We start from the raw sequence: 25,984 nt of genomic DNA on the forward strand, positions 1-25,984 counted from the left end.
CTTAAACCAATTGAAGGAAAAAAAACCCCAAAGTTTTAAAATATGCAGTCTGGTGAGAGAAATGAGGGATTTGAGTACTTAGAGACCAGCTGGGAAGGTGAACCCTCCTCACCCCAGCCCCTCCCCAGTCTGGTGTGAAATCTTTCTTCTTCCCACTCAAAGCAGACAGCAAATCCTACCTTTTGCCAAGCAGATTTTATACCACTTCCAAGTCCCTGACACATTACAACATAAAGCTGTCTTGGTTTAGGAGCGAAGGAATACTTGATGTTGCCTTTAATCTTAATAAGTGTAAAAATGATGTTAATGAGAGGTAAAAAACAAATTAGACCTGTCTCAAAGGAAGGTATTTGATCGTAAATGCTTCCATTAGGTTGTGCACAACACCCAAATCATAGAAGCAGACCTAGGTCAAGGGTGCTTCAGGAGGTGCTGTCTACCTAGCAATAAAGAGTATGAGAGCTGGAGCAAAGGGAGCTCTGCCCTCTGCAAAGTACCAGGTACAGAGAGGTGATATGTGGCATGTTCCCTGTCCAAAAGAGTCTGATCATCTTTTTCTCCTCAGCTGTATTGTTTTTTCAATGTGTTTGCAACCTGGCCTTGAAGCACATCCAGCCAGGCGCCAGAGGAGTGTAGTTCAGATGGGTTCTCAGAGCTGGTGGGGCTGCTCAGGATTGTTATGGCCCACAAGTAGCTCAGAGTCCTGACACTTGCCTTGGGGGACCATGAGAGCCAAATGGGTGGAGGAATGAACTCTGCAGAAATGCTCCTGGACACCCCACTAAGTACCTGCCTGCAGCATTACTTAACTAAATAGTGCTGAGAATGCAGCCAACATTTTGTCTCTCTGAATCTCCATGTGTGGCTTTTGAAGAGAAGCCAAGGACAGTGCAGAGCCAGAGGTGTTGTGAGATCACCACCTCCTGCAGATGGGAAACCCTCAGTGCCTTGAAATAACGCAGCTCCACAGTCATTCACTTGCTATTAGGCAGAAGACATAAAGTTTGTTGAATTTTTTCAAGGTTGAATTTGGACTAATGATACTATATATATAAATAAATACATGTGTATGTCCATGGTACAAGATGGCCCACTCACTGCTGCTTCCTGCTAAGGAAATGGGAAGGCCCACAGCTCCATCCATTCAGCACACAGATCAGGACAGATGTATATTACCCTGCAGGGCTTTGATTAAAATCTGCTCTGAAGCAAAGTCCTGCAGCTCTCTGTAGTTGCTCTCAGGATGCCAAGACACACTGAAGAGCTTGCTCAGCTCATGCAGCTTGATCCAGTCCATGTTTTTTGGGAGTTTTAGCATATGTGGGGGTCTCCAGAGCTAAATCCAGGTCAGTAGTCAGTGTGATGTGTGGGGGTACACCACATAGGGAAGGGCTTTGGTTGGGGGTCACCAGAGAGGCAGAGAGGCTAATGGCCCATGGAGTGCCCCACTTGGTAACTCCCAGCCCAAGCATACCAGCCATACCCTCAAGACTCTCAGTTTAAGCAGAGTTGAGAGAAACTTGCACATGTGATGGCTGCCAAAAACCTGAGGCAAAACATGCAAAAATCAGCCTGAATTTCCATGATGGCAGAGCAGTGTTAGGGTACATATGTGAAGCTAGTGAAGAAATACAATCCTCTAGGCTGATCCCAGGAGCAGGAGTGTGGTTTCTGGAGTTTGAAGGACACACAATACTTCTCCATTTCTCATGTTTCTATATGAGTTCCTGACACCTACCATACATGTGTTTGGGTGGTGGTGCCAAATAAGCTAAGGGACAGGTATGGTTTCAGCCTCCATCTTTGCTGCCCCTGATAGAGAAGCAATGGAACTGAGTTAGCATTTCCGATTTCCTGAGTAAGGTCTTAAACATGATTTAAGAGTTAACCCTTCTCTGTAGGGAGCAATACATGATTACCACAAGAACAGTGAAATGAGATGCGAGGATGAAGTTAGTTTCAATGTTGCTTTTGTTATGGGTCCCTAAAGACCTGTTCATGTATACAGCAAATACATTGAAAAATGCCATTGAAATGAAAAAGAGGATGGAAAATACTTCAATGAAGCCCCAAAATAGGATGAGCAAGAATTGATTTGTCATGGATTAACTTGTCATGGATTAGGGGCCACTTAGTTGAAAAAGAAATATGAAATAGTTATCTTACAAAAGTAGATAAGCTGGCAATGTATATATATCTATCCTATTCTGTCCAAGTCACTGAACACATTACTGCATTTTTTTCCCGTTTAGTTAGATTCTTTTACATACTGATTTTTAAAATATGCATTTTATTCTCTTTGCCACATTCATGCATTTTTATGATGATTAACTGTTATCTTGGAAGGTTTTCTTTCCCTTTCTCTTTGATGAGCTGTTCAGCTCTTAAGGGAATAAATATAAGCCTTGTACTTTTGTGTCTGGAGAGATAAAACCTGCAGGAAGAAACCTTTAGATCAAATATGCCCTCAGTCCCTTTTCTTCCTTTAATTTTCAAAACAGTGTCCTTTGTGCCCTTTGACTGAAGTTCCCAGTGGTTTCTTGCATTGGTTATTTTTCATTACTGCTCTCCAAATTTCTCTGACTGTCATAAGCATCTCTGCATTTGGTGTATTATCACTGGCACGGATGAACATTTCCAGGGCCCCATGTGGATTTGTGACTGCACCACAGCCAACTGAGTCATTCCCTCTGCCCCAGTTTCCTTATCAGTTACTGCTTGCAGTTCAAGTTATGTGTCTATTTTAGAGTCTCTCCATCTCATTGTCATTCAAAGCTGCAGGGAAAGTATTTAAACTAGTATTTTCTTACACTCATATCCAAAAGTTTGTTCCAAGTTATTGCCATGCTGTAGCTGAGATGATTATTCTTTTGTTCTTTCACCTTTGATTAAATTAACTATCCCAGCTTGCAACGCTGTTGATATCTGTGCTCTTAGAAATGTAAATCATTGACATGACTTACTTCAGTTTGGATACAACAAAATGTGGGAAAGCCTCTTAAGGCTTTCAAACAGGGGGCCCATGAAAAATACAGTTACCTCACCTTGCACACTTGTTCATAGCAGGCTGTGCACTTCTGGGAAGGTGTGGCTGTTATGGTTGACAAAAGCAGGTGACTTTGGATTTTCTACTAAAGATGGCTTTCTGCAAAGCAGAGATTGGATGAACTGCATCTTGAAAGTATATTTCTCACTACTGCCTGTGAGGAGCCCTATAGTGATTTACATGGTTTAGTGGTGGACTTAACAGTGCTGGGTTAACAGTTAAACTTGATGATCTTAAAGTCTTTTTCCAAACTAAATGATTCTTTGACTCTGTGATTATTTGTGATGCAGTACATTTCCTTAGTTGCTTGACCTTGGTGCAGAAAACCAAACCTGGCTGTTGTGCTCTTACTGTCTGCAGATGACCTTAAAAATCCAGAAGTAATCTTACTAACATAGATTTTGCAGTTTGAGTTGTGTGGGCACAGCTGTGGGCCTTTTCCAATCTAAAGAAGATCGAATTCTTGCTATTATTTATACAAAAATTCCCCAAACCCTCAACTCTGGCAATTAAGGAGCAAGAGAGTGTGATAATATTACTGAAAGACTCGTTAGAGGCTTTAGATAAGAGAGTTGCTCAGACCCAGATGTCAAGTCAGGAAGGCTGGGACAGACTGTCTGCTGTCCTGCAGTTTGGGTACTTATTTAGATCCCAGAGAAGTGAGATCCAAGCATTGCCAACTCAGTGTGACTATTGTCCTGCCATAAATAGCTAGTAGTCTGCTAGGCAAGCCAAAATCTTGTCTACTACATTGATCCCTGCAGCGCTATTGCTAATGCATTGGGTTTTGTCAGAAATGAAACCTCCTATCAAGCTCCCAGTTTACTGCTGATGAATCTATGGTGGAGGGTGGCAGGGCAGAAGCTTGCCCCAGATACAATCAGGTTGTAAGCACTTGCAAAGCGAACATCACAATATCAAAGAAGAAGAAAAATAAATGTTTGATTATATTTGTTCAATTTGATCTTTCCTCCAGTAACGCAAATTAAAGAATTGAAACTCAACAGCCTCTTAATCTCAACACAGAACAGGCGCCAATAAAAGATAATTATTCCCAGTGTTTGGGCTAGAAAACAGAGCTGAATGTCACTGGAGGCATTTTTAGCACATACCAAAGTTCACAGGATTATTTAAGTATATTGACTGAGGCTTGTACTGGGAACTTCTGTGCTCAGAAATGGGATCTCTACAACATATGTTATGTGGTAGCACTTTGCCATTCAATAATAGGTGGGGGAGGTTGTGTTTTTTTGTCTTTTAAAATAGATGTTTCACTGATTTGGCTTCATAATAAAAGACCTGCAGTTGAGCTGGACAAATTTCATCAGCAAAATAGCCCTTCAGGAATAGTATCCATCACACATAGGTGAATATGAAAAGGCAGTGCAGGCTGATTTTTCAAATATTGGTTAGGCGACTCACTGGCCAGATATGTAAAGAGTCTTCATGCTCTTTAGAGAAGTCGGGCTGTATGAAAGAACTTAAAGCACTTGGAGAAATATCTTCTAATTCAAGAAGATGAGGGTGATGTAGCAGTCAGTAAAGATTGCACTGATAATCTAGTTTTATACAGACAAGCCAAATTCAGGCATGAGGTCATCCCTTAACATTTCATCTTTCAGATCATAGAATCATAGAATCATTTAGATTGGAAAAGACCTTTAAGATAATAAAGTCCAATTATTACCCCAGTGCTGCCAAAACCATGACTAAACCATTTCCCTAAGCACCACATCTACACTTCTTTTAAATGCCTCCAAGGATGGTGACTCAGGTGCTTCCCTGGGCAGCCTGTTCCAATGCTTGACAACCTTTTCCATGAAAAAAAATTTCCTAATACTCAGTTTAAAACTTTTTCTGTCACAATTTGCCTAGCTCTATCACTGAAAATTCATGGAGGTTTGTTTGCACTTGTCTGTCTCTTCACTTGCATCAGATTTTATGCTGATATCCAACATCAATGGTTTAGACTTTCATATATACAAGATGACAAGGGCAGCTGTTTTTATCTACCACTGTTCATAGCCACCTCACCATAAAGCAGACATGTGCCTCTCCAAAATGGCTCTCTATTCAGAACATCTTTCATCCTTTCTGCTTCCTTACCCTGTCTGGGCATCCCACAAATTTATCTCTTTCCTCTACCTTTACTTTTTCCTCTAGCTTCAGACTCAGAGCTGTATTTTCATTTCTTTTCTATCCCATTCCAGTAATTAGGCTATCATAGAAAATATTCTCTTAAACCCAGCAGTGTTTGTTCAGGCCCCTTCTTGAGGGATGTGGTAAGGTAAGCAGCTGGGGCTTAATGCAAATCTTATGTGTCGATTCATCCCAGAAGAGACTTGAACCTGGAGAAGGCAGGCATAACTCCTGCCTTCATAATGAGGAATGGCCCCATGAGACTCAAAACCAGCAGCACAAGGACCATCAGACTGTTAGTGAGGGGGAAAACAGGCACTGCATCACTCTTCTTCCCCCACTCAAGCTGTGCTTTAGACACAGAATATTTCTGCCTGGTCAGCTGCCTGGTCTCTGACCCCTACACACACATTGGAGTCATTAAATCATCCGTTAAGACACCATCCTTCATGCACAGTGGGATGGTTGCCTGCCTCCCTCCCTCACTCATTATTAACTTCCACAGTCCTTTTCAGCCAATTCAATTAAATAAAAATAGCATTTCACATAAAAGTTCACTCTCTTAAAATACCTTTCTGACATCTTTCTGCTCCTGTTCTGGATGCATAAAAAAGAGCTATTTCAATGAGTTATTGAATCCTTTTTCAACCCTGATATATGCTCAGTAGAAGGTTATTTAAATATGAGGGGTATAGGCAATAGGCTTAGGCAAAATCTACCCATCTAAATTGTTCAGAAAATATGAGCAGGCAATCTTCTGCCTTGCAAATCTATCTGTCTTCCACAATGAAAGACTCTCAAGCCTGGACCAACCTACTTTTTCTGCACTAGAATGTCCACAGCCATAAAAAAGTATGATTCAGGCTTTCCTGTCCCTTTTTCCTTTTAATTTTTTTTCTAAGTCTGTATTTAAATTAAGCTGCTGGACGCCACACCAGGGATTCTTTTTTCTTTGCCTAAAAATTGTAGAGTGAATGCCATACAACCAAATGATAAAAAGAAGCAAGATGACTCAGGAATGTTACCGAGGGTTTTACTGAAGTGTGACACAGAAGTAGTATCTTCCCCATCTTCCTGGCTTAGAAAACAAATTAACAGTGGAGGATTTGTATATTTTTTCTCCTTGTAACATTTTTGCCACCATTCATCATTTAGCCTCAGCATTTGTGTATATTTAAAGCTAACAACATAAATTAGCAACAAATCTTGAGGGTGTTAAACAACCTCCAATAAAACTTCTTTCTTCTCACTGGAGTATTTTCTCAAAATGAAAATATCTGAGGAAACATGTTGTTCTAACACTATGTCCAGAAGATAACAAAGTGGGGGGGACCAAATGACTTTCATCCCCCAAACCACACCTCCTGAAGGAAAATGGCACCTCTTCATCTCTTCTGGAAGAATGAGTAAGTGGAAATGCATTTTGGGGACCAAACAACAAATGCAGCTCTCTCAGTCTCACAATAAGGTGGCAAACAGGCACCCCAGCACCAATCTCTCATTCCTCATACAGCAAAGATCAGGTATGTTCTGGAGATCTCCAGGCTCTGAATTTAACACAAGCAAGCAAGTCACTTTCAGCAGTGATCAGATGCCAAGAAATTATTTCCAGGAAGTGGGAGTGATAATAATTGTATAAGTGAGTATGCCCGAATCTAGTCCATGAATACTGGAAACAGCTCTTTTTACAGTTTCTGTGTGTGCTTTGCTCTGTGCAGCAGAGATGCTGCAGATCCCCAGCAGGGAGCCTGAATGATCTGTCCTCCAAGCAACAAAGTCATAGCGGTGTTGGGAAATGTCCAGATAAAAAATAATGTGCAAGATAGGGAATTTCATTTTGTATTAGGAGCTGGAATGGTAGTAGATCAAAGTTTCTTTTGGGCTAGGGTAGAAGTGGGTCACAGTATGTAAGTAGATGTCCAGTTAGCAAGTCTGTGGTTAACACCAAGTCGGGTAAGCCTCAGACCTCAAGCCAGGCTAATCAAGTCATTTTTGTAGCTATCCAGTGATCTGGGTATCTAGCTCTCACCAAAGTTTTCCTTCTCAACCCTTCCCCCTTTTCACCCTCCGTAACCAAATTCCTTGAATGCCCTCTGGAAAGGAAGTCTCCTGCCCCAAAACTCTGATATGGAAACCATGAAAGTTGGTTAAGAAATTTTAATGATGCCCCATTGCAAGTTTCAGGCATTTAGGAATGAGAAAGAAGAGGTAGAAAAGATAACAGAGTCATGCTCCTACCCAAAAGTAACCATCTGGGTTTTGTTTTCTCAGTTTTTGGGTCTCCATTTCCCCTGATGAGAGATGGGTTTTGGGAAATGCTTAGTACCGACTTTCTGAGAATCAAATTCCAGTGAATCTTTTCAAGATAAGAAGCCAAGACCAAAAAATATCACTGTGGCAAAATTTGTATAGAGTTTAGAAACTATTAGATGCCAATTAGGTAAAGGAAAGTTGCTGTTGTGGGTTGGTTTTCCCTTTTCTCTCTATTGAATTTTTCCCATTGTCATCTAAAATATCTGTTGACTAGGACCTAGTGGCAGGGGGAAGGGGGGGAGGGGGGTTGGGAAGAGGGAAATCCCACGATATCCAAAAGGCCAAAAGAAGAGATGGGAGGCACTGACTTGGCCTTCATTTTGCCCGCGGAGTCGGGGGAGGACGACCACCGCCGCCACTGCCCCCCATTCCCCCCCTATCCCAGCATCGGGAGCCACTCTCGCTGCTGTTGGACCCTGTACTGCTCCCTTCTCGCTTTCAGCCTGCCACCTCCAGGCACCCTGCTGAGCACCGCAACCAACACCGTGAGCAGAGGGGTCTCTCCTCCATCCCTCTCCCACCTGGGATGCTGCCCTCACCCCTCAGCAGGGGGGTGCACAGCACTGCAGCTGTGAGGGACCTGCCCTCACCACTGGTAACTGCAGCACAGGGAGAGGGTGCCTGAGGACGAAAAAGGACTGGGACTGAGTTACTGTTCTGTTTGTTGTTAATTTCATAGCTGTTGTTGGTTTTTGTTTGTCTTGTTAGATATATTAGTAAAGAATTATTATTCCTATCCCCATATCTTTGCCTGAGAGCTCCCTTAATTCCAAAATTATAATAATTTGGAGGGAGGGGGGATTATATTCTTCATTTCAAAGAGAGGTTTCTGGCTTTCTTAGAAAGTACCTGTCTTTCAAACCAGGACTGTTGCCCAATTTTTTTTTTGGGGGGGGGGGGGATAAAGAAAGAAATAATTTCTTTTCCCTGAAGCTGATGTCCTTTCCAGTCTTTCAAATCTAAAGAACATTTGCTGCAGATGCATTTTGTGCATCATCCTATTTTAGGCAATAATTCATGATGCAAAATTCATAATTTATGTGTCTGGATCATTCCTTTGCTTTAATACTACATCCAGTTTTTTTTTCATGATTAGCAAAAATAACTACAGTCACTGCAAATGAAGGTAAGCTGTAACTTTTAAGTAAAACTCTCTGCCCATATTTATCAGGTGCCTGCTTCAGAAAAGGGACTTGAACCTGCTCCCACCAAGAGTGCCAATTGCTCCATGGGCGCCCAAATCCCAACTTTGCCAGTACACAACACCTGGAATGGTATCCTTGGTGCACCTTAGCATCCCTGAAGAGGATCCACCTCACTAAAGGGCTCCCTTAGCACTGTAGGCCTGTTTTCCTCAGAAGATGCCAAACAATTCTACCAAGGATGCAAGAGGGAGGATGCTTTGTACCACAACAGCTCCTCCATGCTTAGCAGTAGCTCTCAGGAGAACACCAGGAGACAGAGTCAGAGGTGCATTCCCTTGCCCTGGAGATGTGGGCTGTGTGGGTGTCCCCTACGCACTGCTGTTGAGCTGTCATTCAGGCTGTCTCAAGGTGGTTCTCGTCCCCCAGAGCAGAGAGTGAGTAAACAGGCCATAAGAAAGCAGGCTGATGGTGTGAGAAAAGCTTATCTGATGTTGTGAGATTACGGGTAAAAATGAATCAGTCCCTTCCTCTCACCAAGATAAAGAAGGACACAGGTGAATATGGGCTGTCTGAGGTGCTATTGTGGATTTGCTTATAGGAAGAACAGCCAGAATGATTTCCATCTGTATGCCCCCAGAAAGATCTGACAAATTTTAAAATACTGAACAGCTGGGATTCTACAACCAAAGACTTTATTAAAATTTGACCTGCTGATTGACACTGCTTATAAAATCAGTATGTCATGGAATCTTTCCATTCTCACCTTAACTTTGTTAACCTTTGCTCTTCTTGACATAGTGTGATCACTCAGACGGTAACTTTGGCCTTCAGGAAATGACTGGTGGGTTCTCAGCCTTTTTTTCAGTGGTGCTTTCTGCCTTTCCACTTCAGCCATCTGGGACCACACATGTTTAGAGCTTCCCCTCATATTGTAGCTCTCTCGTAAGGCATTTCTGAAGAAGAATAACCTCTCCAACAGAAGCTATATACTATATTTACCCAAATGCTTCCTTTTCTTGGTACACAGGTAGCTAAAGCTTTCATCATTCCTTAAAGCTGCTCATTTCTGCTTGGAGCACTTGGGACATAGCACTGAGCAATTCTTCCATTGCATAAATATTTGATTTCAGCATTTTTAGAGATGGGCAGTGAGATAAGGCAGAATTACTGTCTGGGTTTTTTTTTATTATTCCAAAGGAAAATTCCACATGTATGTGTGCAGGCACACAAACCAGATACATCCTAGCAGAAAAGACTCCTATCTGGAAAGACATTTCTTCTATCATATTTACAGTGAAAGGAAAAAAAAAAAGAACCACATTCTTTTTCACTTTGTCTAAAGATAAATATCTCAGCAGGACAAGAGCTTATTGTAACTGTTTATTTTAAAATATTGCCTGATTGTTTGAGTACTTTTATTTCTTTGGTGATTCAGCTGTGAGTGGGAAAGGTGTTGTGACCCACTGAATGGCCTACCCATCACACCTACTGACCTCTTTGTCCAGGGACCACCAAACCTTGGCTGCAGGCTCCATTTTTGTTTCCACTGCTTGGGTCCTCAGCTTCCCAGGTATAACCCCTTGCTGTGGTACCACCTGAAAGACAGGAATGAGACCATAATGTCAGCCTGCCCTTGAAGTGAGCATGCATGCACTTGATAGGATTGTTCCCAGGACAAGCTGTTTCCTGCATTAGAAGCAGGCTGGCCACTGCAGTGGAGCTGAGGAGAGAGCACACCAAGCTGAAACAGCTGGTGGAGATCAGCTGAAGCCTTTGGCAAAAGACCACAACCTTCTGCAAGAAGGATGATTCATCCCCTGCCTCCTTGGGCAGCAAAATCCCCTGCTCCTCCTGACACCATTTTCTTCTCTCTTCTTCCAGATCATGCTGTCACATATGGATGAAACCAAGCATATGTACATGCCTAGAAGGTGAATTTTGGCTAAGTTGTGAGTCCGTAGCACCAATGAGCAACAAATGCCATGTCTTACCTACACTGGGGAAAAGCCAGCAGAGGTTTTCCAAACACTCTCACTGCTTAATGTTTCAGCATAAAATCCAGCAATTTCCGTCTGTTGGGGATTTGGAAAGTGGTGCACCTATCCAAAGTCAGCTCTTGCCCTACAGATTCAGACCCTAGACTGAGTATAAATCAGTCACAGGTGCTTGAATTAAGAGAATTAATTAATATGACATTCCCATCCCCTGGAGGTTCAGGCATGGCACAGGCCGACCACAAACCACAATATATTAATCCTGCTTTTGTCCCAAGTGTGACAGACTGCTGGGAGCTATTCTTTGTGTTCATACCAAGGGGAATTGATGGGACCTTATTCTAAGCAGGAACGGTTCATGTAAGAAATTAAATTTCCCAATGTCATTATTAAATCCCAGGATCCTCTTAATGAGTTATTCAGCACCAGTTGCTCCAGTCTTGCACACCAGTTTTATCATCCTCACATCCACATCTGTCTTTCTGAAATTAATATTAATTATCTTCATTGCAATGGTAGAATCCAATCCTCTCTCACCTTACTAAGGCAGTGCCTTTCTTGAAGATAAGAACACCTATCTCCCAAAAAGAGATAGTGGGTGCTGCAAAAAGACACAGAGCATTACCAAACATCCCTGGGAGTCAGGGATGGCTGCCCACAGGAGTCTGTGGTAGGCTTCAGAAGCTGGAAAACTGTACAGAAGGCAAATGGAAATAGGCCTTCACTAGCACGTTCAAGATACAGCAAAATGCCTTTTTAATGCACTAATCTGTCAGCAAGAGAATTATGAATCCATTAATAAATGAGGAACACTTTAAAGTTCTTACTTTACTTACATCTTACCATGCCATGATTTTTTTTCTATTTCAATACATAGCATAAAATTGTGCTCCTACAGCATTTTGGGTTCCCTGATTTGTTGCTAGTAAGACAGGGTGGTCTCAGTAGCACTAAGGTACTAATTGCCATCAGGAACCTGGCCAAACAAGCAATTACAGACATGCTTTCCTTCTCTTCACACTGTAGAAAGCACAGTTACAGCCCCATTGAGCAATGATGGGGTGCAAAGAGCCACCTTTAATCTCCTGGATCTGGCATGGGGTGTGAAGGGCTCACACACCATAAGGATGCTGGCAACATCAGGAACTGCTTGCTCCCCCAAGATGACTTTCCTAGACAGCTGCCCCACTCAGCAGCACCACTGGGGAGCCATCAAGTGCCTGGAGATGTCTCCCAAAAGGCAAAGACACTTCTTTCAGCCCTCAAGGAGGAATTTGCATGCTGGGCAGAGGGTGCAAAGCCATGGAGACTGTCTCCTCTGGAGCACCCCTCCAGCAAGGCATCATGCCAAAATACCTGCCAGTGCCTCAGACTAGGGGAATCAGTTCTGAAAGGCCCTGCAGAGGTGCTAGAGTACCACCCTGCTCAGTCCCTGCAAAACGCAGCATCAAGGGTCTATCAAGACTCAGCAAAATATGAGAAGAAAGCAATGTTCCCCCTATTCCTCCTGCCTGCTTGGAAGGCTTGCCTGTCACTGTATAAACCTCTAGGAAGCTACATAGTGGAAAGCTCCAGAAAACTGCAGGTTACAATTTCCTGCTGCCAATGGCTCACCTGGCAGTGCAGGCTATTGATGCCCATCCTGGGGCAGACAGGACAACATGCAGGGTGTTTGTGCCCAGGTCCCAGCTGAACACAGTGCTGCTGCTTGCTGTGTTCAATTTCTTTGCTCTACATGAACAAATTTATTAAATCCACAACATTTTTCTTTTTTTTTAATCTTCCAGATGGGGTGATTTAAAGGAATACATGCCAGTCACTTGACTAATTAGCTTAATTCAAGAATGTGTCTTCAGAAGCCCACTGCTGAGTAGCCTCCTCAATTCTGGAAATTTAAAAGTGACTTGGTTTTGATTATAATTGAACCAAATCAATGAAGGCAATTGCTACTTGCTTTCCTTTTTTTTCCCCCCCACAAAGACATCTTTGATATAATTGAACCAAATCAATGAAGGCAATTGCTACTTGCTTTCCTTTTTTTCCCCCCCCACAAAGACATCTTTGATACATGGCTGCAGCTAGTCCTGTGTATGCCACAAGAGTCAGGGGCTTGGACTGCTGTTTTCATATCAGAAATGTATTTAGGTGAAAATACTGCCATTCATTCTTGTATGAATCGATGGAGCTGTTAGGTGTACCTCTTTGCTGTGAATCATTTACAAGGCAGGACGGTTTTCCTTAATCTTGCAGGTTTGGAGATGGAGGTTCTGGAACTGCACAAAGGCCAGAATTTCTGATCAAAGGAGAGTATCAAGAATGCTGCAGTTTGACTTCTTTCCTGGGGGAACGGGGGGGGGCGGGGGCGGTGGGGGAAGTAAAAACTTCTAATAAAAAGTGAAAAATTTAACATTTTGTTTGGATTCCAAGTTTTTATGGCACTTCTAAATTTTAGAAATAAAAAAGGGTCTGAAAACCTAATTCTTTGCAGAAGAATCATGACCCAGTTGGGACAATCCCAAACCCAGCTGAGCAAGAAATTTCAGTCACTTGAGCTTCTCAGTTTTCCTTACTGAAATCAGTGATTCAGCTAAATTCACAGTTTTTGTGCATGTTAAGTCTTCCTTCAGTGGCATTTTCCGACAGAACTACTGCCACTTTTCTGGCCAGCTCAGCATTACCCCAGTGCTCCCCTTGCCTTTATGCTGGGTGGAGCGCACACTCTGGCACTGTGCTGCTTCTTCCAGTGGATTCAAGGTGATGAAAACACAGTGATTCAGCTCATCCATCTAAACAGGGCACTTCCACAAGGCATAATAGCCATGGTTCATAATAATAATAATAATAATAATAATAATATTAAAAATCTAAAATAAGGTTGCTATCCTCACTTCATCTTTTGCCTGAGCATAGATGCAGGCATACAATATTTTTGGTGGGGAGCTGGCTGCTTACTCATGTTGCTCCAGCCTCCTCTCCTCACGTCCTGTCACATCCAGCCCCACAAATCTGCCAACTGCAATCAACTCTGATATTCTCCATTCCCTCTCACCTCGATGCTGCCTCCTGGAGCATCTGACACTGCCAAGCTGTAAATGAGCTAATTTCAGGCTTGTTTCCTGGGGGAAAGGGAACTGAGGCACTTGCCCCCTTTGTGGGCACATGTGTGTGCATGCATCCACCAGCAAGCTGCCAGATTTGACGAGAAGCTGGAGGCTCAGAAGTGGTTTTATGAAGAGTTCTGTTGAGGACTTGGTTAAAGTCCTCACTGAAGGAAAAACTCTGGCTGGAAACATAATCAGAAGCTGGAGAAGCTACCCACGCACCAGCCCATTTTAACACCTCAGTTTTCAATGGATCTCAGACTGTGCTGGAATGAAGAGAACCAAGAGTGTGAGAGGAAGGTTTATGTGAAAACAAGCTTGGCTGGATTGTACTTTGACTATTTGGTATAAACAAAAGGTTGGACACGTGTAAGGTATCACTGCATGCCCCCTGGACCGAGGACAGAAAGGCACTTTGAGAAATGTCAGAGACTGACAGAGGGTATTGTAAGTGAAGGAACATGTGCAGCAGGACCTTTCAGGGTAGAAGACACCCAGAATAATTCTACTGGTGTTCTTTAAATGTCAGACTCCTGGCAAACAAACCTTCACATGTTTTATGCTTCACATGTTTCTGCATCTCCGAGCCATTTTCCTCTGGGAAAGATGCAAGCAGTCAGCAGCTGTGCACAGTGTACTGTGCCCGCATCCTCACTGTCCTCATTTTAAGCATATATAGAAAACTCGGTTTGAATCCTGGTAGATTTCTACACGGCTGCTCCTAACTTTTTCAAAAACTATCCTGACAACACAAACTGCTTTTTTAATTGGCAGGGAATGAAGTCTCACAGGGTCAGCCTCCCACATGTGCAGAGGCTGCTGGTGGGACAGAAAGATCTCCAGGGTGCCTTTGCCCGCTGGGGAAGGTAGGTGGGAAGGGGATATTAAACCCGAGGCATTTCAAGAGAAACCATGAAGATACCTCATAAAAAAACGTTGCCTCTTATTAAACAAAAGAGAGCCAGCCTCCCTCTCCCTCACAATAGCCAAGAGGAATCCCAAAACATAATCTGTTTAAGCTGAACACCATGTTGCTGACAAGACTAAAATAGACTCATGAGGTTTCATAAATGGAAAAATTAACTGTAGCACTCAATCAGGCTGTAGAATCCTCTAATGACAACTGAAATAAAGTCATTTAAGACAGATCCTTAAATGTCACAGGAAAGAAAGCTTGTCCTTGGCTTCATCCCTTGGAAAAAATTTATTTATTAAGGATCTCTTTTCCCTCCCCTCCTCTACACACACTGCTGTCTTGTGGCCATACCTTCTCTGGGCTGAAACTGCAGGCCAGCATTCTACTTGGAACACACAGCACTGGGTTCCCCAGATTTGTGGCTGCCCCATAGGTCACATCTTATAGGAAACATCTATAAATGAGAGAAAAATAGGATGAGAGATGGTTTGGAAGAGCCTTCCAACATGTTGTTTGGCTCTTCCAAGAGAGTATAATACCACAACAGCTGCTGTTCTCCACATAGCACCTCCATTGAGGTGCCTCTAGTAAAATTGAGAAACTCTCTGTTGAAAAAACACATCAGTTCAGAAAACTCTTTCTACTTCCAACACCAACCTCTCTACTTGAAGAGGGTTTATGAGATGTTGACTTTGCTCTATGTGTGTCCCTGCAAGCTAAGCATCACTAGACATCTGCTCTTCAGCAATGTTCAAGGTCTCCCAGCAAGAAGCAAAAATAAAGTGTAAATATATGTCACTAAATGAGTTTGAAATGGTCTCCTGTACTTTTTAACCTTGCTTTCAGGAGGCTGCTGTAGGACAGCACTCCATGACTCAGAACTTTGAAATCACCTTACTATCAAAATTCATGGCTCTCCCAATATCCATTTTATGCCTAGTCTTGCCCTAAAAAACTTGTGCTTTTAATGGCACTCTCCTCTCAAGCTTCAGCCTGATTTAATTCAGAAAAGAATCCTGTTTCAATTCTTTAACCTCTGTTTTAAGTCCCAGACATGCATGAAGCAGCTGGAGTGATGTTGAATCATCAGTCTCTTGCAGTGACCAAAAGTATACAATCCAATTACACATCAGACAGAAAAGTCATTATTTGCATAGCCTCTGAGCCTGTAGCAAAATCTCTGTAACCAGTAAAATTGCCTTCCTGCTCACACAGGCTCTGATCTAGCTTGGTCCATGAACACTCACCTAAATTTAGGTGCCTGTTTATCAAACTGGAATAAAGTGTCTTTTGCTGAATAGGTAAGTGCTTTGTTAATCAGGAAATTTGCTTAAGCCATGTGGATGATTAATACACAAATATAATTATCATGTAGGGAGGGAGGGAGCACTGAGCAAGTCTCATCCTGATTTATCCAGCTGTGGAGAAAGCAATGACAGCCCAGCCAGCAGTGTGACAAAAAATGTCTTATGAATGTCTTCCAGAGTTTGCAGGGATTTCACCTTTACCTTCCTGAGAGTGCTCTAACAGGAAGGGCTGTCATACACTTAGCATTCCAGACAGCTGAGATATCCCCAGGTCAGTAAGGGCTTTATTTTTTTTTTAACTCTGAAGAAGAATGGAGCAAGAAGGGAGCAAAATCTCACACTTACCTTTTTCTCCTTAGATAAATGACTTTCTCGTGACAGTGAAGCTAATTCCATTTACTTGTCAGTGAAGCAGCAAAAGAAGAGAAGAGGGGGATATGGCAGTACAAGAGTGTCCTCCTGCTCCCAACATCCTTCTTGCTGCTTATTGCTCAGGATTAGTAGCTTGGATCAATATAGAGCTCGATGCATCAGAGGCACCTCTGATCACTGAGTCCAATGTAATGATAAACAACCAAAGAGCAGATGCATTCAGGGGCATTTCATCCCCATGCCACTCTCTCCATCTTCTGACAGGAGCATGTTTCTTTTCTTCTTTCATCCCTCCCTCTTTTGAGAGTTGGCCAGAGGCTGTGGTATTGCAGCTGGTGGCCCACAGCATAACTGAGGGGATGAAGAGCTCCCTTGCAATTAATCTGTCTGCCAGAGAAGACAGAGATTTGTTCTGGGCAGTGGATCCCACCAGGTTTCCATGTAGTCCTTCACATTCTCATTGATGTGGCATTGATGACATGCAATTCTCGGTAGGGCATGAAGATACAAGAGGATTTCACAAATGAAGCAATCAGGATCTTGCACTGTCATTTTGCAACCCAAGAGAGTCAGCATCTACTTGCCTTTTGGTGTGAGGATGATATTTCTTCATCTAAGGTTCAAAGAAAGAGTTCTCCTTACTGAAAGAAGAACTGCTTCTGAAAAATGATAATAAAAGCCCTGTTTCTCTGACACACAGCTTGCTTTGTACAGGATTACTTAGAATTGCTGCTCGTCTCCTTGTCCTTACAAGTACAGCAAGCAGTTGACTTAAGAAGATATGTACTTTCTTGATTCAAGTTTTCAGTTAAAAGAACATACTAACTTTCAAAAGCAAAGTAATTTCTAAAAGAGGAGGTAAAATTAGACTGATTTTTTTGTTGTTGTTCTCTCTCCCCTTTATGGCTTTTACAAGTAATTACCCACTTAATGTTTTGAAATTATTCAAGGAACTTCAATAGCAGTTCTTTTTCCTGCTGTATCTCCTTGAATGTGAAGATTTAAAAGCTTTTCTGGAACACAACAGCATGAGAAAATGAATTTGCCATTTTCATTCTTGCTGTCTTTTGTTTTTTAAAGAATGGGAAGCAGCGGGTTATTTCTTCATAATTGAATTTTTTTGTGTTTTAAATTTCATAATGACCAAGTGAGACTGTATGACAGCTCTAGAAACTGAAGGCATGACTCTTCTTTGCACCACAGCCTTTCAGGTTACTGTAGGAGTGCTGCTAAAATAGCTGGAAAGGCTATTACGCCGACGCATCCCTTGTGCCTCTTCTTTTCTATGGCAGGGTGGTGGATACAAATTTAGCATTCCTGCTCATGTGAACATCCCACACTGTGCATAACCCATACAAACATCCAGTCAGGATGTTTTCCAAAGAGCCAGGCCATGTGGGGAGCTGGGGATCCTGCAAAGTAGGGCTGCAGGAAGAGGTGAGATAGAGCCACACAGCAGTGCTGTGGTATCCATCTGGCCCTAGATCTGGATCCTCCTGGTGAGGCTGCACCCACCCTGTGACAGGACTGAACAGAGGGTAATGGGCTGTGTCACCTGCTGTGGAAGGACAGAGCTCCCAGCCATTCATGCTCAAGAACCCCACACTGCCTGAGTGGTGTTGATGTGCCTCAGTGTCGTGTGGATGGGCACAAGCTGATGGTAAAAACAGAGGGCTGAGTTGCCAGCTCTCCTCCCACCACCACCCCCGTGTTCTTGGGGTGGAATCAGGGGCACTTACCTTAGTGGAGGAGGCAGGTCAAACCTTCACCTCCTGCTCAACGTGCCCCCTGGAGGTGGGGGGGGGGGGGGGGGGGGGCGGGGGGTTGTTTGCACTTCTCTGATTGTCAAGCAGGTGTCTGCCTGCTAAGACCACAGCTTTGGAGTACCACTGAGCTGTGATTGGCTGTTACAGCTTAGGAGTTTCTTAGGTGCTTGTTTTGCCAGCAAAGCAATACTCATCTGAAGCACCAAGTCTGAAATCTGTAAGCAAAAAGCAAATCCAGCTGAGTCAGGGCAATTAAAACAACTCAAGCATCTTGTAAAGAAACATGTTCCTACCTCCATCCCTCACCCATGGGACCCTCTAAAAATCCCCTGTGGCAGACTGCGCCTTTGCTTCCACTATTTTCTGAGCATGACTACCTTTGCTATAGTCTGACAAAGCTCTGAAGAATAAACTATCAGAAATTCACACAACTCATGTTGTACATCTCTGTTCTCATTAAGACTGAACCCTTTTCTCAGGCCACACTTCACCATATCTTCCCCCTCCAGAGTTTAACTCAGTCTCTCTTATTAACTTACTTTTCATCCATTATCACCAAAACCAACTTGTATCTTCTGTTACATCAACGCATTCATAAAAAAACTGCAAGCACAGCTTCAGGAAGGTACCTTCCTTGAATCTTCGATGCTTGCATTCATACAATGCTCCCATTATCTTCCTTTTTGTTGCACCTGCAGGACATAATTTCTCTCCTCAACTGGTGTGAGGCCAGTCAGGATATTTTCCCCAGAGCCATCTGGATGGAGCAAAGGTGACCTCAGTTGAGAATTTCTATGACTGTCAGAACTGGAACCATCTTCTGGGTGTCTCACTAGCACGAGTTCTGATAAAACCCCTTCACTGTCTTTTTCAGCTGTATCTGAGCAGGAGAGAAACTTACACATAAACATCTGTTTTCAGCATGTGCAGTGGGAGGGAAAGAGCTGGTAGGTTCCTCTAGATTCAAAATTCTGCAGTTGAACTTAGTGAGTGAAATGCCTAGAAAAACATGAGGATGACGGTAATCCATCCTGCAAAGCTCAAACCATCCTAATACTAATCTACTGCAGCCATAAACACTCTCAATGGAAAAAAATGGAAATACAGGAAAACAGCTACCCCTGCAAACACAGGAAAGGCAATAGCCTTGAACTGACCACGAGCACATCAGTATGCTGGGATTTTGGATTTCACAAGGGCCCTTCTCACAGGAAGGCTCATGTAACCATGGCAATGGAGATCTCTGGATGCATTTCATCCTTGTCACCACTAACAAACAAGTAAGTTAAATCAGATGCAGATAATAAAGGTCTTCCCACTCCTCCTTTTACTAAATAGTTCAGAATTGCTAAGAACCACAAGGAATAAAAGACAACTTCAGAAAAAAAACAAAGTTCCAAGAATCATCATAACTCAATTTTTATTCAACAGTGAAGTTGAAGAGAATGGTGTTTTTTCCCTTCAGGGCAAGTGTTCCAAATGAAAATTAAGTAAAAATATTGTTCCTCAAAAGTACTTACAATGAAATTAGTTTTAATTAAATAAATTTGTTTGGCAAAATACAATAAAAAAATTAGAACCCATACAAAAAAAATCCCTTGCAAATTTCTAACACTCTAGCAATGACAATGATGTAAAACGGAATGTTTGGCAGCTGTAAATCATTTTTGAAAATTACTGTTAAACTTTGGACCAAGGAAATAAAAATCACTTAAAATAGCAACAAGCCAATTTCAGAGGCAACTGAGGCTTAGGGAACACTACAGGGATGGGACACACTAGCGGCTTCACACATGTTTTGTTTGAGTGATCTGCTAGTGTGGGGCTATTTTAAGAGCTGGGAGGAAAAGAAGTCAAAAGCTGTTGCAGCATTGCAGCGTATGGTACAGCCAAAACCTGCAGACTTTCCGCTCTGGGAGCCGATCAGCTGGGTAAAGCCTGGAGGCAATAGCTGAGATGATGGTGGAGAATAATGACAGTGATGGACAGTGCAAACACTGGGAAGCAGTTAACAAATTTCATCATCACACTGGATTCAGTGGTGAGAAGACTTTTAAATGTCTGGGGAAATTGCTTACAGTAGCTGCTCTTGCTCCCTACCTCCCTCCTCCTACCAGTTAAAGCCTCTGCCCTGCCAAGTGGGTTTCACAAGCATGCAGTTTGGTAACAACGCCCTTTAGTTAAGAATGTCTACTCCAGTATTAAAAACATTAAAAAAGTCCTCAGGAGGGTGCTTCTTAATGGCAGTCTTTGCCTTAAGTAAGGCCAATGGCCTGCAATTACAAATTAATTAAAGCAATGTGGATTTGGATGAGCAATGGGGAAGATGGGAATGGGGAAGGAAGGGATGCAGGGAACAGGGAGGAATGCAAATGTTTCTACATCCCTTCCCAAAGCCAAAATCCAAGGTGCAAAAGTGGGTCTTTTTTTTTTTTTCATTTTTAATATCTCTCCAGTTATAATGTATTTCCAGTTTCAGAGCAAGTTTCTGTGACTGCCTCAGTTACAGTCATAAACAAAGTCGTAGTTGCTGGGCTCCTTTGGGATAGGTGGGGGAGCATCTGGGATTTGTATATTTTCCAAGTCAAGGAGGCGTAGCTTTATCTCCATGCTGAGCAGTGTGTCTAGGTCGTTCCGCGTTAGGTCACTCAACATATCTTTCCCAAGGAGAGCATTCAAACCATCAGTCCATACACAATACTGCACAGGAAAAGGATAAAAACTGTCATTAATAAGACTTTTTATACACAAACTCCTTGTATGGTCTGGTCTTCCACAGTTACTGCTCCCACGGGGCCTTAAAAGAGACCTAAAATTAAGTTGATGCATTTTATAATATAATGAGGAAAGGCTTTCACTGAGCTGCTCAGAAGATGGAAAAAAATTCCACAAAATAGAAGAAATGACAGTGTTTAGTTGTCTGGCAATTCAGCATCTCCTCCAAACTTCTTGTTGAATGTTCTTCTGCAATTACTGGAGAAGGAAACTAACTTAGGACAATAAACCTCTGGTGAAATCTCCTTCACTCCTCTCATTCTCCTTCCCCAGTACCTATTAAAAGATCCTGATTATCTTATACTAACTAAACTTTTAATTCCAAGAGAGTTAAGTTAGGTGAACTAAATCCCACCCCCAAATCCTTCTTGACTCTTAGCGTAAAAAATCCTGCACTATCTGCTTTTATCATTGTTTGCTTTCTGTGCTGGTTTTACCTTGAAAGCACCTGAGGGGAGGGCAAACTAGGAAGTTTTTCTCCATGAGAACTTCCTCTGTGAATTGATACGACCAATTGGAGGCTGGTTTAGTTGTTGACAGCCTGAGAAACCAATTGGAAAACTCGGTTTGCTCTGTGAATGACATTTGAAGCAAGTACAGGGCGGGAGAGGTCTCTTGCATTTCTGGCCTTTCACAAGGTAACACTGACGTGGCCCGGGTCCCTCTCATGTGGCCTGGGCCCGGCGGGGTGGGCTCTGGAGGCTTCTGGGCCCCGTTTCCAACCAGGAGGCCTGATAGCCAAAAAGAAGAAAAAGCCCATTGCTAAGGTCCTCCACACCCTCCCCCGGTGTGGTCGTGGCTTGGGGGGAGGCAGCTGGGCCCGGTTTGGGAGAGCCCCCAGGGCTTTGTGTGCTGGGCAGGGCAGAGGGAGAACCCCCGGCCTGCAGCTGGAGCTGGGTGCAGTCAGCACCGGAAGGCAGCCATGGAACCAGAGCCTTGTCACCGACTTCTACTCTGGCTGGACTTTGCAGATTTTGTCCGTCTGCCTCCCCCAGCATGGCCTGGGCAGCCTGAGATCCTGACACAGCTCCAGCACGGCCTGGCCCAACCCCTGCAACTTCTGTGTGAGATTTTAACTTTTCCAATGCTCAGACAAGACTTACAGACTTTCCATCTTTCCTTGGGTGAGAGGAAGAAGAACAGAAAGGATACACCAAAGTCAATGAAGCAAAAGCTAAGTTTCTAGATGGAAGAATGAAGAGATGCCATGAAGACTGGCTGAAAAATCTGTAAATTATAGGGGTGGACTGTACTACAGGAAAAAATTCCTTTAAACCGTGAATAAAAAAAGACATTGAGGGGGTGGAATGAAGTGTAGTGTTTGGAAAATCCTTTGCCCCGAAGGAAAAAGGGGGATCTCTGTTCCTGGGAATGAGGTATGAACAGAGAGAAGTGAGCTAAAGAGAACTCTTGCCTTTGAGTAGCTCATCCTTAAAAGTAATACCCCATGACTTTTTAACATGGCCTGCAACTCAGCTCTGGGAAGGCTGTGAAGTGGGAGAAGTTTCATGATGGCAGATCCTGGGCAGCTGTTATTCATGAAAAAAGTGGAGTCGGAGATAACTGGTTATTTCCTCTCTAGAAAAAGATCCTTATAGCTAAACAAGAAGAAACTCCTCTCCCTAAAGTGAACTGAAAAAGATTATTTAATTAAATTCCTTAGACTGAAGTGTCTCTGTATGTTGTTAAGCTGTGACAAAGGGGAAGGAGGAAGTGGTCTGAAAATCTGTTCTGGATTTATTATTATTTTCCTTTGTGTTGTTAATAAAGTTTTTCTTTATTCCCTGTTAAGTTTTGGACCTGCTTTGCTTTTACTCCTAATCCTATTTTACAATAGAAAGTAAATATATTAGAGTTGACAAACCCAAACTACGACATTTTTGGTGCGTTGGCCGGGAAACAAAAAAACTAAACCAAGACATTTTTCTATATATGAAATTATTACAGTTGGTAGTCTCACATATCTATGCCTACTTTGCCACTATTTTACACAAAATAACATAGTATTATTATTTCACAATAATAATACTGTGAAAACTAGTTAGTTAGTGCTCTGTCCTTCATGAAAATTAAATGCCAAGCTGCTTGGGTGTAATCCTAAATGCTGCAAATTCTGAACTGGCCTCTTAAAACCTTTTCCTTACTTTTAGCTTTTTCCTAACAGGAGATGCCATCTTTCCCAACAGATGACAGCTTGTGATAAATGTGGGCTGAATAACCATTTAAAATCAGCAACAAATTCAAGGGAGATTGGTGATCTAGAGTCAACTTCTATTGAATAAGTCACTTCCATTTATTACTACATGCCATTTATTCAATTATGAACAGAAATACTCAAATGCTGTCATCTAAAAATACAGATTTCAATCATGAACTTGTGTCCTAGTTTGCAGGAGAAAAATTAAATCAACTGTAATTGCATTTATTTTTATCCTACAAAAATTTCTTCTGCCAAAAAAGAAAAAAGGGGTTTTAAATGTAGCTGACCATTTGCTACATGATGCTGCTGAGTTTATAGCCATGGCTGACTTCATTCCACAGCAGAAAGGAGGATTATTTTTAAGGAAGTGCAAGAAGTCCCCCTCTTCATCCAGAAAAAGGGAATGTTTCAAAAATAGCATGGCTTAGCTCACTTCAGCATCTGAACTGAAATACAACCCACTTAAGTCAGTAACAAAACAGTAGCAAGGGAGCTTTTTCACCCAGTGTGTGGGCAAGCCAAGCCACAGCTTTAATAGGAGATCAGCTATACAGAAGAGACTTTAGAGTTCAGGTTGTCCTGCTGGCAAGTACTAAATAGACAACTTAGCCTGCCTATTCTAGGCTGTCAAAGTGTGCCACTGGAGACTTTTAAAGCATGGAATTTTTTTGGAGTGAATGAAGAATATCAGGAAAAGAATGAAGCTATTCTAGAAAAATAATTATATTTTAACATACTATAATCTTTTATGATTTACTTGAAATCTTCCTTTGGGAGAGTTTTCCCTGAATTCATTATGAAGAAAGGAACAGAAAAGCAAAAGTCTCTGCTCAGGTTACAGGAGAGCAGAGAATTTTTTCAACAGATGCAGCCCCTAATGTAAATGGCCCATCACCTGTGCAGTGAGTGTGGCCAGCTCTTCCTCTGGAGAGGAATCCCATGGAACCAGAATACATAACTGCAGTTCTCTCCTTTCCCAGATATAACTCATTCAGGGCCCACAGAAACTAAATTTTGGCCACAATTCTGATTAGTGCAATGGACTGGAAAAGGGGCTTCCTCTCTAATCTCCATATTGGCAAATGCACCTAATTAAACTCCTGCACATGTTGAGCAGAGAGACATCCTAATGAGATGCTGGAAAAGCAGAGGCATTAATTCACAAGCTTTTTTCTTTTCAATATGCAAAAGAGAGAGAGAAACTAAGAGTCATTGAAAAATTAATTTACAAGATTCATTTTCATAAAACTCCAATGAAACCTAATTATGGCTTCCCTCATCAGTTTCTTTGTCAAAAATAATGGATAAGATTAATCCACCTATTTTGTTGTGTACTTGAAACCAGTTATTAGTATTTCAATGTAAAACAAATACAATGGAATGATCTCATAGTACTGAATCCTCTGGCTAGCAGTAAGCTTCAACAGATGGCTAAGGGAATTGACAAACTTAAGTGTGCTAGAATGAGGTCCAAATCTCAATGATACTGGTTTAGTAATGAGATTTTATCAAAGAATTACCTTGGAAGACAAGAACTAGAAAGGTTGCACAGGCTTCATCCATCTGGATGCAGCCCTGAGTAACCTGGTGTGAGCTCATTCCTGACCTGCTTTGAGCAGGAGGTTGGGCTCAGGACACCTCCAGGCTTCCTCGCAGCTAGAATTATCCTATGAGCCTTGTTCAATTTTTATTTTTAGGACACACTCAACTCCTACATTTCAGTGTCACTCTACAATCAGGAGGGCTGCAAAAGTACTTTAAAAAAGCCCTGCAAGTCTGACCTGAAATTGTCATGTACCAACATCATTCCTGGTGCTTCACACAAAGCTTTCAGAATCTTGAGATGTCACCACCAAATCTCCCAAACTTACAATGCTGCTAAACTAGCACTTCTATCAACAGGCACCTTAACTACTCTGATGAAGAGTGTAGTGGTTTGCCTGTTTCCCTGTCCGACCTGGGCAGCCTCCTTTGGATCTGATAAGAAGCAATCGAGGTCTGATTTTTAATACTGACACATTGTTACACCAATGAGAAAGTTTATGCGCCTTTGTAAAACACACCTGTAAAGACGAAAAACGCTGGGAAGCTCTTTCATTTCCAGTCTCTCAGAAGGTAACTAACTAGTCTGGCTGGGGACAGGCCTGGGCTCGGGATTGGGCTGGGAAGGGGAGGCCCTTTGGCCACTGAGATCCTGCCTGCTTCCCCCCCCTTGCCCCCCAGCGTGGCAGAAATACTGCCGCTGCTAACACCCTGGGAGCAGCTCCGGGTGGCTAGGCCCACCCTGCCAGGATGCCTATATGGCCTGGGGGAGAGACAGCTGGGGGAGAGACAGCGTCTTCCCAACAGGAAGAGGGAGTCCCGCTCGGCTGCTAAGATCCTAGCCCCGCCCTGGCGCGGCCAGGGGGCCTCTGGGTTGGCTGAACATCTAGCCTACATTAAAACCCTGCCCTGCTGCCGATCTGTAGGGTCCCCCTGTGAGACCAGCTCTGGGCGGCCCATCCTGCCCTTCCAGGACTCCCGCATGGCCTGGGAGAGAGACAGTCAACCCGAGTCGCAGCAAGGTTGAGCCCCTGCTATGTTGGCCCAGCCCCCAATGCAGTCTGAAATACTCCACCCCAACTGCTCCATCCTGGCAAGATATTAACTCTTTCACTGCCCAGAATGAGACTTGCAGACCCTTTGTTCTCTCTCCTGAGTGAAAGAAAAGGAACAAGATGAAGATACACACAGAAACAGCATGAAAACACTGAGGTCATATAAAAGGAAGAAGTCAAGGTCCCACATGGAAGGGATTGATGGAGATGGCTCACTCTTGGACTGAAACGTCTCTTTTTTAAGCTATGGAGAAGAGACTTTTGTTTCCTTATAACTCATAGAAATGCATTATGGGGTGGATGAAATGTTCTA

At 42.8% G+C, this 25,984-nt stretch overlaps 1 protein-coding gene across 4 annotated transcripts in view; it reads right to left on the reverse strand.

Annotated features, from left to right (window-relative positions):
- Nucleotides 1-19,582: 19,582 nt before the first annotated feature.
- Nucleotides 19,583-25,984, reverse strand: part of ELMO1 (engulfment and cell motility 1) — a 308,693-nt gene continuing 302,291 nt past the window's right edge. For all 4 annotated transcript variants that reach the window (XM_062509803.1, XM_062509813.1, XM_062509822.1 and 1 more), the window contains one exon: nt 19,583-20,799. In XM_062509803.1, the coding sequence (XP_062365787.1) occupies nt 20,599-20,799 (201 nt within the window). In that variant the 3' untranslated portion in view covers nt 19,583-20,598. The remainder of the gene's footprint in view (nt 20,800-25,984) is intronic.

This window comes from Cinclus cinclus, chromosome 1 (assembly GCF_963662255.1).
Source record: "Cinclus cinclus chromosome 1, bCinCin1.1, whole genome shotgun sequence".
In the NCBI taxonomy this organism is placed as follows: domain Eukaryota; kingdom Metazoa; phylum Chordata; class Aves; order Passeriformes; family Cinclidae; genus Cinclus; species Cinclus cinclus.